The sequence below is a fragment of the Hyperoodon ampullatus genome, assembly GCF_949752795.1.
Source record: "Hyperoodon ampullatus genome assembly, chromosome: 6".
NCBI lineage: Eukaryota > Metazoa > Chordata > Mammalia > Artiodactyla > Ziphiidae > Hyperoodon > Hyperoodon ampullatus.
This window is the reverse complement of record NC_136919.1, coordinates 46,041,248-46,055,117: the sequence shown is the minus strand read 5'-3', so window position 1 is coordinate 46,055,117 and position 13,870 is coordinate 46,041,248. Positions and strand designations below refer to the sequence as shown.

At 40.4% G+C, this 13,870-nt stretch overlaps 1 protein-coding gene across 1 annotated transcript in view; it reads right to left on the bottom strand.

Annotated features, from left to right (window-relative positions):
• Window positions 1-13,870, bottom strand: part of UBAP2 (ubiquitin associated protein 2) — a gene marked incomplete at its 3' end in the record, with an annotated part of 128,801 nt that overhangs the window by 12,150 nt on the left and 102,781 nt on the right. The window contains exons 13-17 of the mRNA XM_079707116.1: window positions 12,735-12,948; window positions 9,473-9,750; window positions 8,700-8,869; window positions 4,625-4,838; window positions 944-983 (exon numbers count right to left, since the gene is read on the bottom strand). Of these exons, the coding sequence (XP_079563242.1) occupies window positions 944-983; window positions 4,625-4,838; window positions 8,700-8,869; window positions 9,473-9,750; window positions 12,735-12,948 (916 nt within the window). The remainder of the gene's footprint in view (window positions 1-943; window positions 984-4,624; window positions 4,839-8,699; window positions 8,870-9,472; window positions 9,751-12,734; window positions 12,949-13,870) is intronic.

The window sequence follows — 13,870 nt, the reverse complement described above, 5'->3', positions numbered from 1 at the left end:
ATCTCATTATCTCACTTAAAATCTCCAGTACACCTCTGTGTGCTCTCGACCCCATGCCTGGACAAAAGAAACTTCCCACCACGGCTTGTGGAATTCACACTTCCTGTGACATCCTATGTTCTCAGAGCTACCCATGTTATCTGTTGCTCTGGCGGCCCAGAAACACCAAACCCAACTCTGGGTAAATCACATGTGTCATTTCAATTCCAACTGAGGCCCACTCCTGGTCTGGCAAAATCCCACGGCCACTCTCCAAAAATTCCTAAATAAAGAGGGTCTTTTTGACTTCCATACCAATAGTGGATACCCATTTGCTTTACTGAATGATGAATGAAAATCAGTTTCATTTTAGACTATGATCATAACCATAGATAAATTAGCTAAGAACAAAGGAAACAACTAACGGGGATTCACCTACACTCTCTCCAGTGATCACTGAGCTGTGCTGGATGTGGAGGGCCCCCTCCTTTTCTCCCAAGTGTTTATAGTGAGCAACTTTTTCTCTCTTCCTCACAATGTCTTTCCTGAACTAGCATGCCAATTTCTGCTTTAAATGTCTTTCACATTATTGAAGTGAGAGCCCTCTGAGCATCCTGGAACCTGGGCCTCTGAGCAAAGCATCTTTTAAATCCAGCGTACACTCTGCACTTGGGGGCGCAGTCTGACAAGGGCAGAATAATACAATACCTCCTCCTTGCTGTGGATGTAACATTTCTAATAATACCATCAGCTACAACCTGGTCATGGGGAATCTCTAGCTAAACTCTAAACCCAAAGAAATGATGCCAACGATGGATCAGACACAGCTCTCAGAAAAAATGTAAAAGGACTATTTTTGCAGAGTTAGCCTTTGGCCAATCGTTTTCCCATCACATTAGCTACGCTCTTTTTCTGTCTGTGGTTTCCACCAGCCACGACAAGAATAGTTAGCTCATATACTTACTGTCTACTGTCTGCTGACTTCGACTACCACCATGTCCATTCTATAAGAAAGAGAAAAGAAAGTAAGTAAACCTGCAAAATCAAATGACAACCTAGATGACTTTCTACGGGACTTAGCCACAAACATATGAAGCATTATGAATTAAGCAAAGAACTATGGCCTATTTTGTTTTGTTTCTTAATAAAAGGAGAGGCAATACAACAAATTCTTAATAAATCTCAACAAGCTGACATTTTTTTTAAAAAACAAACTGGGTATTTAAGGAAGTAACAAGGATAAAACATAAGACCAAAAGCACAGGAAGTAATGAAACAGCCCTAAAAATTATTAAGCCATAGGAAGGACTTAGGAATTCTCATATTGAAATCACCACAAGCCTTTCTGTCTCAAGCACATTCCGTCTCCTGAGTACCCCCCATACAAGAAAGAAAATGTTTCCAAATTATAACAAAGATAACTTTCATACAAGGAATTATCATATTTTATATTATTAACAAAATGGTTCTCTTCTCAGAGAAAGACGTTACTTTGAAACACGTTTTTTTCTGAACTGGGTGGGGAAAGAGTGAGTTAGGACTGTTTGGTAGTCAGTCCCCAAAAGAACAGGATCTGAAAACAACTGGTTTGAGTTAACCATAAAGCACTTCACTGGAACCTTCTCACAGAAGGAGGCATCCTCACAAGGAAAACTTTACTTCCACAGACTGGGTGGGGAGACCCGGCAAAGAGTGACTGACACTGGAACCTACAGGGCTCAGACACTGGTCCTGGATGGGAGAAGGAAGCTGAGGAAATGACCTTCTCACAAATGTCAAAACTACTACTACTAAAAAAAAGACAAACCTTATAGCTTTTGACTCTGCCTTAACCAAAATCCAGTACAATTTCTGCTCATAAAATCTTATTTACAACACATTTTAGTCTTAAAACAATGAGATTATATATAAGAAATATAGACAATAAAACAGAACTGCTAGGGAAAAACAAAACAAGAGTTAAAAGACTAAAGTCAGAGAAAGGGAAACACCAATACACAAAGATAGGTGGAAAGCAATCAGAGTTCTACTCTTCTGCCTCCCTCTCAACAGGGGTTCACTGTTCAGTAAATACATACACATGATATCAAGCATGTGCAGCCAAGACAGCACAAACCCTGACATACAAAGTCTTCTCAAAACTACACCAGACAAAAAATAGAAAAGGGGAATGAAACAGCTGCCATCATACTTTAGGAACACTTCATCCCACCTAGAAAATCATTTTTCAAATTTATTTGGCTGTGCCGGGTCTTAGTTGTGAGCATGCGGTATCTTAGTTGCAAGCATGTGGGATCTAGTTCCCTGACCAGGGATTGAACCCGGGACCCCTACATTGGCAGCGTGGAGTCTTAGCCACTGGACCACCAGGGAAGTCCCTAGAAAATCATTTTTAAATACAAACAACGGAACAACAAGGTCCTACTGTATAGCACAAGGAACTATATTCAATATCTTATAATAATCTATAATGGAAAAGAATCTAAAAAAGAATATATGTGTATAACTGAATCACTTTGCTGTATACCTGAAACTAACACAACATTGTAAATTAACTATACTTCGATTAAAAAATATTATAAACAAAACCAAAAAACTCCACGAACAATGGACAAATTGACACAACAAAGGAGCCATATTATTTGGGATGGGGGAAATTCTAGGCAGAAGCATGGTGGGAACAAAAATGAAGTATCAGATGATAGGGAGAGATCAGAAATCTGGTTCAATTAGCTGAGCAAGAAACGAGGTGAACAGTGATACAGACAAGCAGAACAAGAGGTAAAGTTAGAGCTGGAACTGAGATGTCATGGAGATGACAGATTTAAGCACACAGTCTGATTTATGTTTTAGAAACTATAGACCAGCACGTTCCAAGGCAACGGAATATTCTTTTTTTTCCCAATTATTTATTTATTTTTGGCTGCATTGGGTCTTTGTTGCTGCGCGCTGGCTGTCTCTAGTTGTGGTGAGTGGGGGCTACTCTTTGCTGCGGTGCGTGGGCTTCTCATAGTGGTGGCTTCTATTGTTGCAGAGCACGGGCTCTAGGCACACGCAGGCTTCAGAAGCTGTGGCACACAGGCTCAGTAGTTGTGGCGCACGGGCTTAGCTGCTCCGCAGCATGTGGGATCTTCCCGGACCAGGGCTCAAACCCGTGTCCCTTGCATTGGCAGGCGGATTCTTAACCACTGTGCCACCAGGGAAGCCCGGGAACAGAATATTCTGCAATAATGGAAATACTGTCTGTGTGTGCTTGGTCTTATATTGTAGTGACTAACCATATCTAGACAGTGAGCATTAAAATGTGGTGTGTCTGAGAAACTGAACTTTTAATTGTGTATTTAATTTAAATAAACTACTACTACTACATGTGGCTAGTGGTTGCCATGTTGGAAATCACAAAAATAAACTTCTTAAAGAAGATATATGAAGAATACACGGCTTTTTAAAAATATGTAAACCAAGAAAGGCAAATACAACCAAGAAAGGTGGAAAATGAGAGCAACAAAATTTTGTACAGTAGAAAGCAGATGCCAGAGAGTAACTCTGACTTAGCTGACCGGGTAAAGCCAAATCATAAGCAACTAGTAGGGAAAACCAGAAAACCACTCAACTTACATCAAGGAACCACACCAAGCAACTCAGTAATTGTATATATCACATAACTTTGGAAGTGGGTATGGAGGTAGGGCTAAACATAGGAGAAATGTTTTAAACTCTGTACAGCAGGGTGAATGCCCCCTTCCACCTTCTCCCACAGGCTCTAAACTTCATCAAGAGGGTAACACATGGCAAGGAGTACTATAAAAAAAAAACACAGATTAAGTCAATGCAGACAAAACAAATTATTCCAACGGCAGCCTTCTATCTGCACTAGGCTCTTAAGACACTAACAGACAGGTATAGGCCCTACAGGGAAGAGACTAGAAGAACAGTCCCTGGAGAATCCAAACAAACTCAACAGAAAAGGCCCACAGGGGCTGATGAAGGAACTCCCCACCCCTAGAGAAATGGCCGCCCACACTGTCCCTCACGAAAGCCCATATCCAACAACCTGCCGCCACAGGCAGTTAACCTTTTAGTGTCAAGTGGGTGGCCTGGAGTCACCAGACATTTGAGGAAAACATCTAACATGAAAGGTGGAAAAGGAAGGGAGGAAAAATCTCTTAAGTTGATATATATAAATATTTCCTCAGAATCTTAGAAGGAAACCTAAAAAAGACAACGTACCCAAATTTCTGCTATGCCAATTCAATTGTTTTCATTATTTTCATGTTCTCATCCACTCTTTAAAGTAGCTCTCACTATAATGCTTGAATGTCTTTGCCTTACAGGAAAGTGAAATATTACAGACTATAGTCCCTGCCTACCCCATCCAAGCCACTCTGAACAACTCAGGGTATATCCTTACACTATCCTTATACCAAGTGCCTGGGTCCATTCACACAATCCTTGTGCAAGGGTGCTTGAAACACAGGTTTCAAACGAGATGGCCACTAATGGCAAATCCAACAAACTATACGGATTCTACTTAAAAGGTTAGCCATTTCTAAAAGGAAATCTTAGCCAAAAAGCTTGATTTCCCAACTGCACACTGAGCTCCAAATAGGATTTCCTCTGAGGAGAAACCGGAAACACCACTAACCGTGATGGTTCCTGGAGCTGACTCCGATGGACTCACAGAGCTTTGGTATGCGCTCCTGTCATGCACAGAACTCTGGTCGTAGGAGGAAGATGTTGTTACGGGACTAGTGGAGCTCAACGATGAGCTGGTCAGATTGGAGGAGGTAATGACTGAAGTTGTGTGGGTGGAGTTCTGCACTGCACTGGTCACTGCTAGGGAGGTATTCCAAGAGTCACTACAAAGAATAAAAGACATGAGACATAAATTTGTGTCACTTTACAGGTTTTCATGAAGTAGAGTGATTTCATCTCTTTATTGTCATATTCTAAATTAAATAATCGTATCTGTAACTACAAATTTACACTACTGCATTATTTATTTAGTTGTTAATTTTTCTCGTGCAGGATCCAATCCAGGATCATCTGCATTACTTTTTTTTGGTAACATCTTTATTGGAGTTTAATTGCTTTACAATGGTGTGTTAGTTTCTGCTGTATAACAAAGTGAATCAGCTATACATATACATATATCCCCACAACTCCTCCCTCTTGCGTTTCTCTCCCACCCTCCCTATCCCACCCCTCTAGATGGTCACAAAGCACCAAGCTGATCGTCCTGTGCTATGTGGCTGCTTCCCACTAGCTATCTGTTTTATTTTGGTAGTATATGTAAGTCCATGCCACTCTCTCACTTTGTCCCAGCTTCTTACCTGTCCCCCTCCCCGGGTCCTCAAGTCCATTCTCTACATCTGTGTCTTTATTCCTGTCCTGCCCCTAGGTTCTGAAGAACGTTAGTAGATTTTTTGATGATGGCCATTCTGATCAGTATGAAGTGATACCTCATTGTGGTTTTGATTTGCACTTCTCTAATGATTAGTGATGTTGAGCATCCTTTCATGTGTTTGTTGGCAATCTGTATATCTTCTTTGGAGAAATGTCTATTTAGGTCTTACACCCATTTTTGCATTGGGTTGTTTTGCTTTTTTGACATTGAGCTGCATGAGCTCCTTGTATATTTTGGAGATTAATCCTTTATCAGTTGCTTCGTTTGCGAATATTTTCTCCCATTCTGAGAGTTGTCTTTTCGCCTTGTTTATGGTTTCCTTTGTTGTGCAAAAGCTTTTAAGTTTCATTAGGTCCCATGTGTTTATTTTTGTTTTTATTTCCATTTCTCTAGGAGGTGGGTCAAAAAGGATCTTGCTGTGACTTATGTCAGAGTGTTCTGCCTATGTTTTCCTCTAAGAGTTTTATAGTGTCCGGTCTTACATTTAGGTCTCTAATCCATTTTGAGTTTATTTTTGTGTATGGTGTTAGGAAGTGTTCTAATTTCATTCCTTTTACATGTAGCTGTCCAGTTTTCCCAGCACCATTAATTGAAGAGGCTGTCTTTCCTCCATTGTATATTCTTGCTTCCTTTGTCATAAATTAGGTGACCATATGTGTGTGGGTTTATCTCTGGGCTTTCTACCCTGTTCCATGGATCTGTATTTCTGTTTTTGTGCCAGTACCATACTGTCTTGATTACTGTAGATTTGTAGTATAGTCTAAAGTCAGGGAGCCTGATTCCTCCAGCTCCATTTTTCCTTCTCAAGATTGTTTTGGGGGGCTTCCCTGGTGGCACAGTGTTTGGGAATCCACCTGTCAATGCAGGGGACATGGATTCGAGCCCTGGTCCGGGAAGATCCCACATGCCGCAGAGCAACTAAGCCCGTGCACCAGAACTACTGAGCCTGCACTCTAGAGCCCGCGAGCCACAACTACTGAGCCCACATGCCACAACTACTGAAGCCCGTACACCTGGAGCCCGTGCTCTGTGACAGGAGAGGCTGCCGCAACAAGAGCCTGTGCACTGCAATGAAGAGTAGCCAACATTCATCACAACTAGAGGAAGCCTGCACGCAGGAACGAAGACCCAATGCAGCCAAAAACAAATTTATTTAAAAAAAAAAAAAAAAAAGATTGCTTTGGCTATTCGGGGTCTTTTGCATTTCCATAAACACTGTAAAATTTTGTTTCTAGTTCTATGAAAAATGCCATTGGTAGCTTGATAGGGATTGCATTGAATCTGTAGATCACCTTGGGTAGTAGAGTCATTTTCCAATGTTGATTCTTCTAATCCAAGAACATGGTATATCTCTCCATCTGTTTGTATCATCTTTAATTTCTTTTATCAGTGTCTTACAATTTTCTGCATACAGGTCTTTTGTCTCCTCAGGAAGGTTTATTCCTAGGTATTTTATTTTTTGTTGCAATGGTAAATGGGAGTGTTTCCTTAATTTGTCTTTCAGATTTTTTGTCATTAGTGTATAGGAACGCAAGAGATTTCTGTGCGTTAATTTTGTATCCTGCAACTTTACCAAATTCATTGATTAGCTCTAGTAGTTTTCTGGTGGCATCTTTAGGATTCTCACGTGTAGTATCATGTCATCTGCAAACAGTGACAGTTTTACTTCTTCTTTTCTGATTTGGAATCCTTTTATTTCTTTTTCTTCTCTGACTGCTGTGACTAAAACTTCCAAACTATGTTGAATAACAGCAGTGAGAGTGGGCAACCTGGTCTTGTTCCTGATCTTAGAGGATATGGTTTCAGTTTTTCACCATTGAGAACGATGTTGGCTGTGGGTTTGTCATATATGGCCTTTATTATGTTGAGGTAGCTTCCCTCTATGCCCACTTTCTGTACAGTTTTTATCATAAATGGGTGTTGAATTTTGTTGAAAGCTTTCTCTCCATCTATTGAGATGATGATATGGTTTTTCTCCTTCAATTTGTTAATATGGTGTATCACGTTGATTGATTTGCGTATATTGAAGAATCCCTGCATTCCTGGGATAAATCCCACTTGATCATGGTGTATGATCCTTTTAATACGCTGTTGGATTCTGTTTGCTAGTATTTTGTTGAGGATTTTTGTGTCTATGTTCATCAGTGATATTGGTCTATAGTTTTCTTTGTGACATCTTTGTCTGGTTTTGGTATCAGGGTGATGGTGGCTTCGCAGAATGAGTTTGGGAGTGTTCCTTCCTCTGCTATATTTTGGAAGAGTTTGAGAAGGACAGGTGTTAGCTCTTCTCTAAATGTTGACAGAATTCACCTGTGAAGCCATCTGGTCCTGGGCTTTTGTTTGTTGGAAGATTTTTAATCACAGTTACTACTGCATTATTTAAATGATGCAACTGAAGATTCAAAAGAACCACCCCTCCCCCCTCTCAAATTAGACCCACCTAATTTAATTGACAGGCAGGGTGACATCTTTAAGAATCCTTAAGAATCTTTAAGGAATCCAGATATTGTGAGTCCATCCTTAGAAAAGGGAACTCAAGCAATTATCAGATTTAGGCTCTAGAAAGTAAAAAATTTAATAAAATAGAATCTAAAATCTGGGATTCTCTATTTATAAAATATTCCACTGAAAGAAAATAAGTATTGACAAAGATGTATAGAAACTGCATCCCTCATAAACTACTGGTAGGAATGTAAATGCTGCAGCCTCTGTGGGAAAAGTTTGACAGTTCCTCAAGTGGTTAAATATGAGAGTTACCATATGATCCAGCAATTCCTAGGTATATATACAAAAGAAATCAAAGCACACAAAATTTTTAACTGAATTTTCACAGCAGCATGATTTATAATAGCCAAAAAGTGGATGCAATCAAATGTCCATAAACTAATGAATGAATAAACAAAATGTGATGTATCTGCAAAATGAAATATTATTTGGAAACAAAATGCATACACACTATAACATGGATGACCCTTGAAAACACTATGCTAAGTGAAAGAAGTCAGATACAAAAGGCCACTTATTGCATTTTTCTAGTTATGTGCAGTGTCTGGCACAGGCAAATTCAGAGACAGATTACTGGTTTCCAGGGGATGGGGAGGGGGGAAATTGGAAGTGACTGCTAACAACAGGCACAGGATTTTTTAGGGTGATGGAAGAAATGTTCTGTAAGTAGATACTGGTGATGACGGCACAAACCCATCATTACAGGGTGTCTTTTCTCCACCAGGTGATTTCTTAGGCTCTATTTTATCTTACTTTGCAAAGGACTTAATTCAGTCAAAACCGGAGAGAGAAGTGGGAAGTTGTATACCTTAAAGATTTCGAATACAAGCTAATGGGAATCTGGCTACTATTTTCACTGCTTGCAGCTGATCCAAATTCAGAGAGAGAAGGTTCTGATCCAAATTCCAAGGCACCAAACTGGACATTTAATCCTGTGACATCTGCTGAACCAGGCATTTCCACTGCAGAAGCTGGGATCTGAAAAAGCAAAACCATGATGTCAGCAACAGAGGTCAGAGATTCCAAGTCCCAAGGCCTACAAAGCTAACAAGCACTGGGTTCCCAGGGCATTGTGGGCAGGCCTGAGGAACAAGGAGTGAAAGGCTGAAAGGAAGGAAAAAGGAACATGATTTTTTTTTTTTTAAAGAGAGAGAAAGGAACAGAGCAAAGAAAAATTATAAAGTTAACAGGAGAATAGTCAGTGCCACCAACTGCTTCTTTGAGCAAAGAGAGGGGGCAGGATTGTGGTGAAGGATGAGTGAAGAAGAGGGGCCTCTAATGAAAGCATTACCTGCTCAACGAACCACTCATCCTCTGTCTACAGAACACAGCTAAATACGTAAGAACAGCAGGTCCTCTGAGTTAAATACACAAGACCATCAGATTTCCTGAGCCAGACCTGTAATTTGAATGGACAGTCCCTGTCTCTTAGCGCAAACCCATTCCCTCTATATTAGCCCAGTTGCTCAGAAATGACCGAGTCCTCATAAAGCAGTAAACTATGTACTTGAAAATACCACAGGAACTAAGTGTTAAAATACGTCCATCTTTGGGACTGTGACTTCACGATGGAAGACCCACCTTAGAAGCTGGAGGTATTCGCCGCTTAGGGAGTTTGATGTGTTTAGGCTGTGGCTGGTGAGCAGACACGGTGATGTTTTCGACAGTCATGCTGGGAAGCTGCAGAAGTTTGTTCACAGTGGAGGTACTGCTGTCTCTGGGTGCTGACTCTCGGAGTTTCACCTGGGAAGGAAAGGACTCCAACCCAGGAGGAGGAACAGTGACTGCCTGAGTCTGCTGCTGCTGTCGTTGGCTCAGTTGGCTAAGAACAGGGGATGGCTCAGGCTGAGATTTGAAGTCTAAGAAGGCGGGGGTGGGGGGGTGGGGGGCAACAATCAATCATTTAGGCACATGAGCTCACAGCTACCTCTTCCACCAGCACTGATGCTGAAGGGTTGCTGTCTTCACTAGTTTCTCCCAACCGTCTTCTAGCTGAATCCCAAACGTGGTGTGTGCGTGTGTCTAATGTTTAACAACTGGTATATGATAGATTGAAAAGAACACCTGAATGGGTTTGTAGCTAATGTCTTATGCAGAGAGGAGATTCAGTTTATGCTAAAGCATATAGGGTGGGGAATAGATGTTTTATATTAACTTCTGAAAACTATTTTATTGATTTTTTTTCAGTAAGTAACATATGTGATATTACAAAATCTAAAAAATACACATGAATGTGATGTGAATACAAATCACTCTTCCACCCCATCCCCAAATTTGATCCACAGAAGCAGACACAGTACCCAGTTTCTTGAATATCTTCAGATATACTGTTTCAGTATATATACATAGAGACACACACACACACATATATCTTGCTTCCTCGCAAACCACTTAGTTTTCAGAGACTGTTCCACATTAATGTGTAAAGAGCTACTTCATTTTTATGATTACAAAGTAATCCATCATACATAGGTATTGATTTTTAAAACCAGTACTATATTAATAAACTTCTAGGTTTTCCGATCTCTTGCTATGAAAAACAATGCTGCAATGAATATATTTTTACGTAAGACATTTTGGTCAAGTGCAAGTATATCTGTAGGATCAACTGCTAAAATACAGTTGCTGGTTCAAAGAGTGACTATATTTAAAATTTTGACAAACACTTCAAAATTCCTATCTACAGACAGAACACAAACCTTTTAACATACTGTAATACCACACTTTTATCCTTCCTAGTTTGGTTGGTGGAAAAATGGCAGAAAAGACACAAATTAAAATGATATAAGTTTCGGGGCTTCCCTGGTGGCTCAGTGGTTAAGAATCCGCCTGCCAATGCAGGGGACATGGGTTCGAGCCCTGGTCCGAGAAGAACCCACATGCCACGGAGCAACTAAGTGCCCGTGCACCACAACTACTGAGCCCGCGTGCCTAGAGCCCGTGCTCCGCAACAAGAGAAGCCACCGCAATGAGAAGCCGGTGCACCACAACAAAGAGCAGCCCCCACTCGCCGCAACTAGAGAAAGGCTGCGCCCAGCAATGAAGACCCAACGCAGCCAAAAGTAAATAAATTTTTTTAAAAAATGATATAAGTTTGGCTAAAAATCATGGCATACACTTAAGTTTTCTTTGCCTATGAACTCTGTCCATACCCTCTCTTGACCATTTTTTTTTACTTCGTTGTTGGTCTCCTTGATTTTTATTTAGTTTTTATATTAAGGAAGTTAGTCCTTTGCCTATGATACAAATTTTTTTTTTCATAGGTTGTCTCCCTTTTCATTTGGTTATGGTGTTTCCTATCATATCTAGAAAGGTCTACCTCACACAGAGTATATCAAAATCTTCCCATGTTTTTCTCTATTATTGTTCTAGATTCATTATTTATGCTTGGGTATTTCACTCATTTGGCACTTTGCTGAAGAGTGGGAGTTAGGGATCCAACTTCATTTTCCAGCCAGTTACCAAACAGAAATAAACCATCTTTCCACCATTGAGTTGAAATGCTACCTCTGTCATATAGGATAGAGGTTGGCGATCCTTTTCTGCAAAGGACAAGACAGTAAATATTTTAGGCTCTGAAGGCCATCTGTTAGCAAATTCTCAACTCTGCCTTTGTAGATTGAAAGTAATTATAGGAAAAACAGAAATGAATGGCTGTGGCTGTGTTCCTATAAAAGTGTACTTACACAAACAGGTGGCAAATCCAGTTGAAGGTTTGCCATCCCATTACTTAATATATTTCCATCATAGATGAATCTATTTTTGGCTTGATATTAGAGGCATGTACAAAGAAGATGGGCTTTTAAAGAATATGGGAATAGCACGCTCAAATCTAAAAACTCACACCACTCATCTGTTAAGTATGCAGAAAAAAGTTAACATACATAGGAGGCCTATAGCTGCCATCAGAAATGCCAGCTTGCAGATGGGCTCTCAGCTTCTGTCTGGGAACAGGGAATTTTGGTATGTTCTAGACAAAGGATGCCTACACTCTAACTGATAAAAGGGATTCTCTGCTCCTCGATTATTTGTACAATGTAGTTTATGTTGAATACTTGCTTTCCTTCTGGGATTCTACAATTTTGGTTTGTACTAGGTGGAGGGTGCCCATGTAACCAGTCCCCCAGTAAAAACCTTGGGCACTGAATCTTTAGTGAATTCCTTGGTAGACACAACTTCAAACCTAGAGTAGTCTCAGGTTTGTAAACAGTAAACCATTTCACTCAGCAAAGAAATGTGCTTCCATGTCTCTCAATACACCCTAAACATAAACCAGACAGCTGACCCTATGGTTAAAGTAACCCCCTGCTATTGTGGCATGTGTGTGTTGGTGGGAAATGGTGGTTTAATGTCAAAAAGTCTATGAGAGTACAGCTTAGAAAACATCCAACTTACACATGATGCCTTTAAATTATAAACCACAGACATTAAGGCTGGACCAAATCATGGTGGATACACTCATGTGTTAGAATCAGAAAGCAACCAGAGGATGTGATTTAAAGTGTTGTCCACATTCCACCTTCTTATTCTAATAAAGCTCAAAAAATCTGTCTAGGCATTTATTCAAAGTGTTGTTTCCTTATATTTGCATGACTATTCCCATGCTTTGGCACGTCTCTTCAAGGTATGTACTTACTACTACTACTAATATTAACAAATAAATGCAGGTATTTATACAATGTCAAGCTGACTGATTTAACTCAGCAACTCTGCAGAAGTTCTACTAAAAAAGAAATATGTCTGGTCAAATCCACATTAGTGTGCAAAAGTCAAACTGCTCTGCTAATGTTCGGCATGTCCTCACTAGGGGCAAACCACCACACTTACCAAAATACACACTTACCAAAATGACTAAGGACTGAGGACTGGGATGCTGAGGGCTTGAGGTCCCAAGAAGAAGCGGTTGTGGGAGGACTTGTATTATTCTGCTGTGAACTTGGGGTGGTGGTAAACTGGCCCAAACTCGGAGCTTCCAACTGGTCCAAAATCTGGGAGCTGGTGATGTTTGCCATTTTGGAAGGTGCGAGCTCTCCAAATCCTGAACCAAGGATGGATGACTTTAAAGGGAAAGAAAAGCAAAAGTCCTCAGCAATACAGAATTTCTACAACAGGCTCTAAAACACGCCATGTATTTTCACAAGGATTTTAAAAATTATAACCTAAAACATTCTGAATTAGTAAGAACCATCTGAGTAAATACTACATGAAAACATTACTATGTAACAAGATCTGACTACATAAATCCAACAGTCCTTCCTGATTCTGATATAAGAGGTTAGAGGGGGCTTCCCTGGTGGTGCAGTGGTTAAGAATCCACCTGCCAATGCAGGGGACACGGGTTCGATCACTGGTCCAGGAAGATCCCACATGCTGCGGAGCAACTAAGTCTGTGAGTCACAACTACTGAGCCCACGTGCCACAACTACTGAAGCCCGCGCACCTAGAGCCCATGCTCCACAACAAGAAAAGCCCGTGCACCGCAACGAAGAGTAGCCCCTGCTCGCCACAACTAGAGAAAGCCCGTGCGCAGCAACGAAGACCCAACGCAGCAAAAAATAAGTAAATTTAAAAAAGAGGTTAGAGGGAAGGGGAATATTTCCCCTAGATTTTAAGAAATTGATTTTTATTTAAAAAGTGATGTCACAAGTTCACAAACACAATACTACTTTTTTCTTTAAAGAGAAATACCATGAATAAAACGACAGAGACAAGCCTGAAAAACAAAATACAGTCTTTAACTTTTTAATGTTTTTAATAGGTTTAGTCACAGAGATATCAGCCATCAGGTCATCCTGCAAGATCAGACGCAGTTCGCAGTACTTACTTAAAAAGTTCGTATTCCAAAATCAGATATGAATTACACAGGTGGTATCTGTGTATTGAGCAGATTCCCTGGACACTGCTGTGTTTATTTCAAGGTGTTTAGATGACTAACTACACCACATACGCTCCCAATGCGAATGAAAGCCTATGACTAGA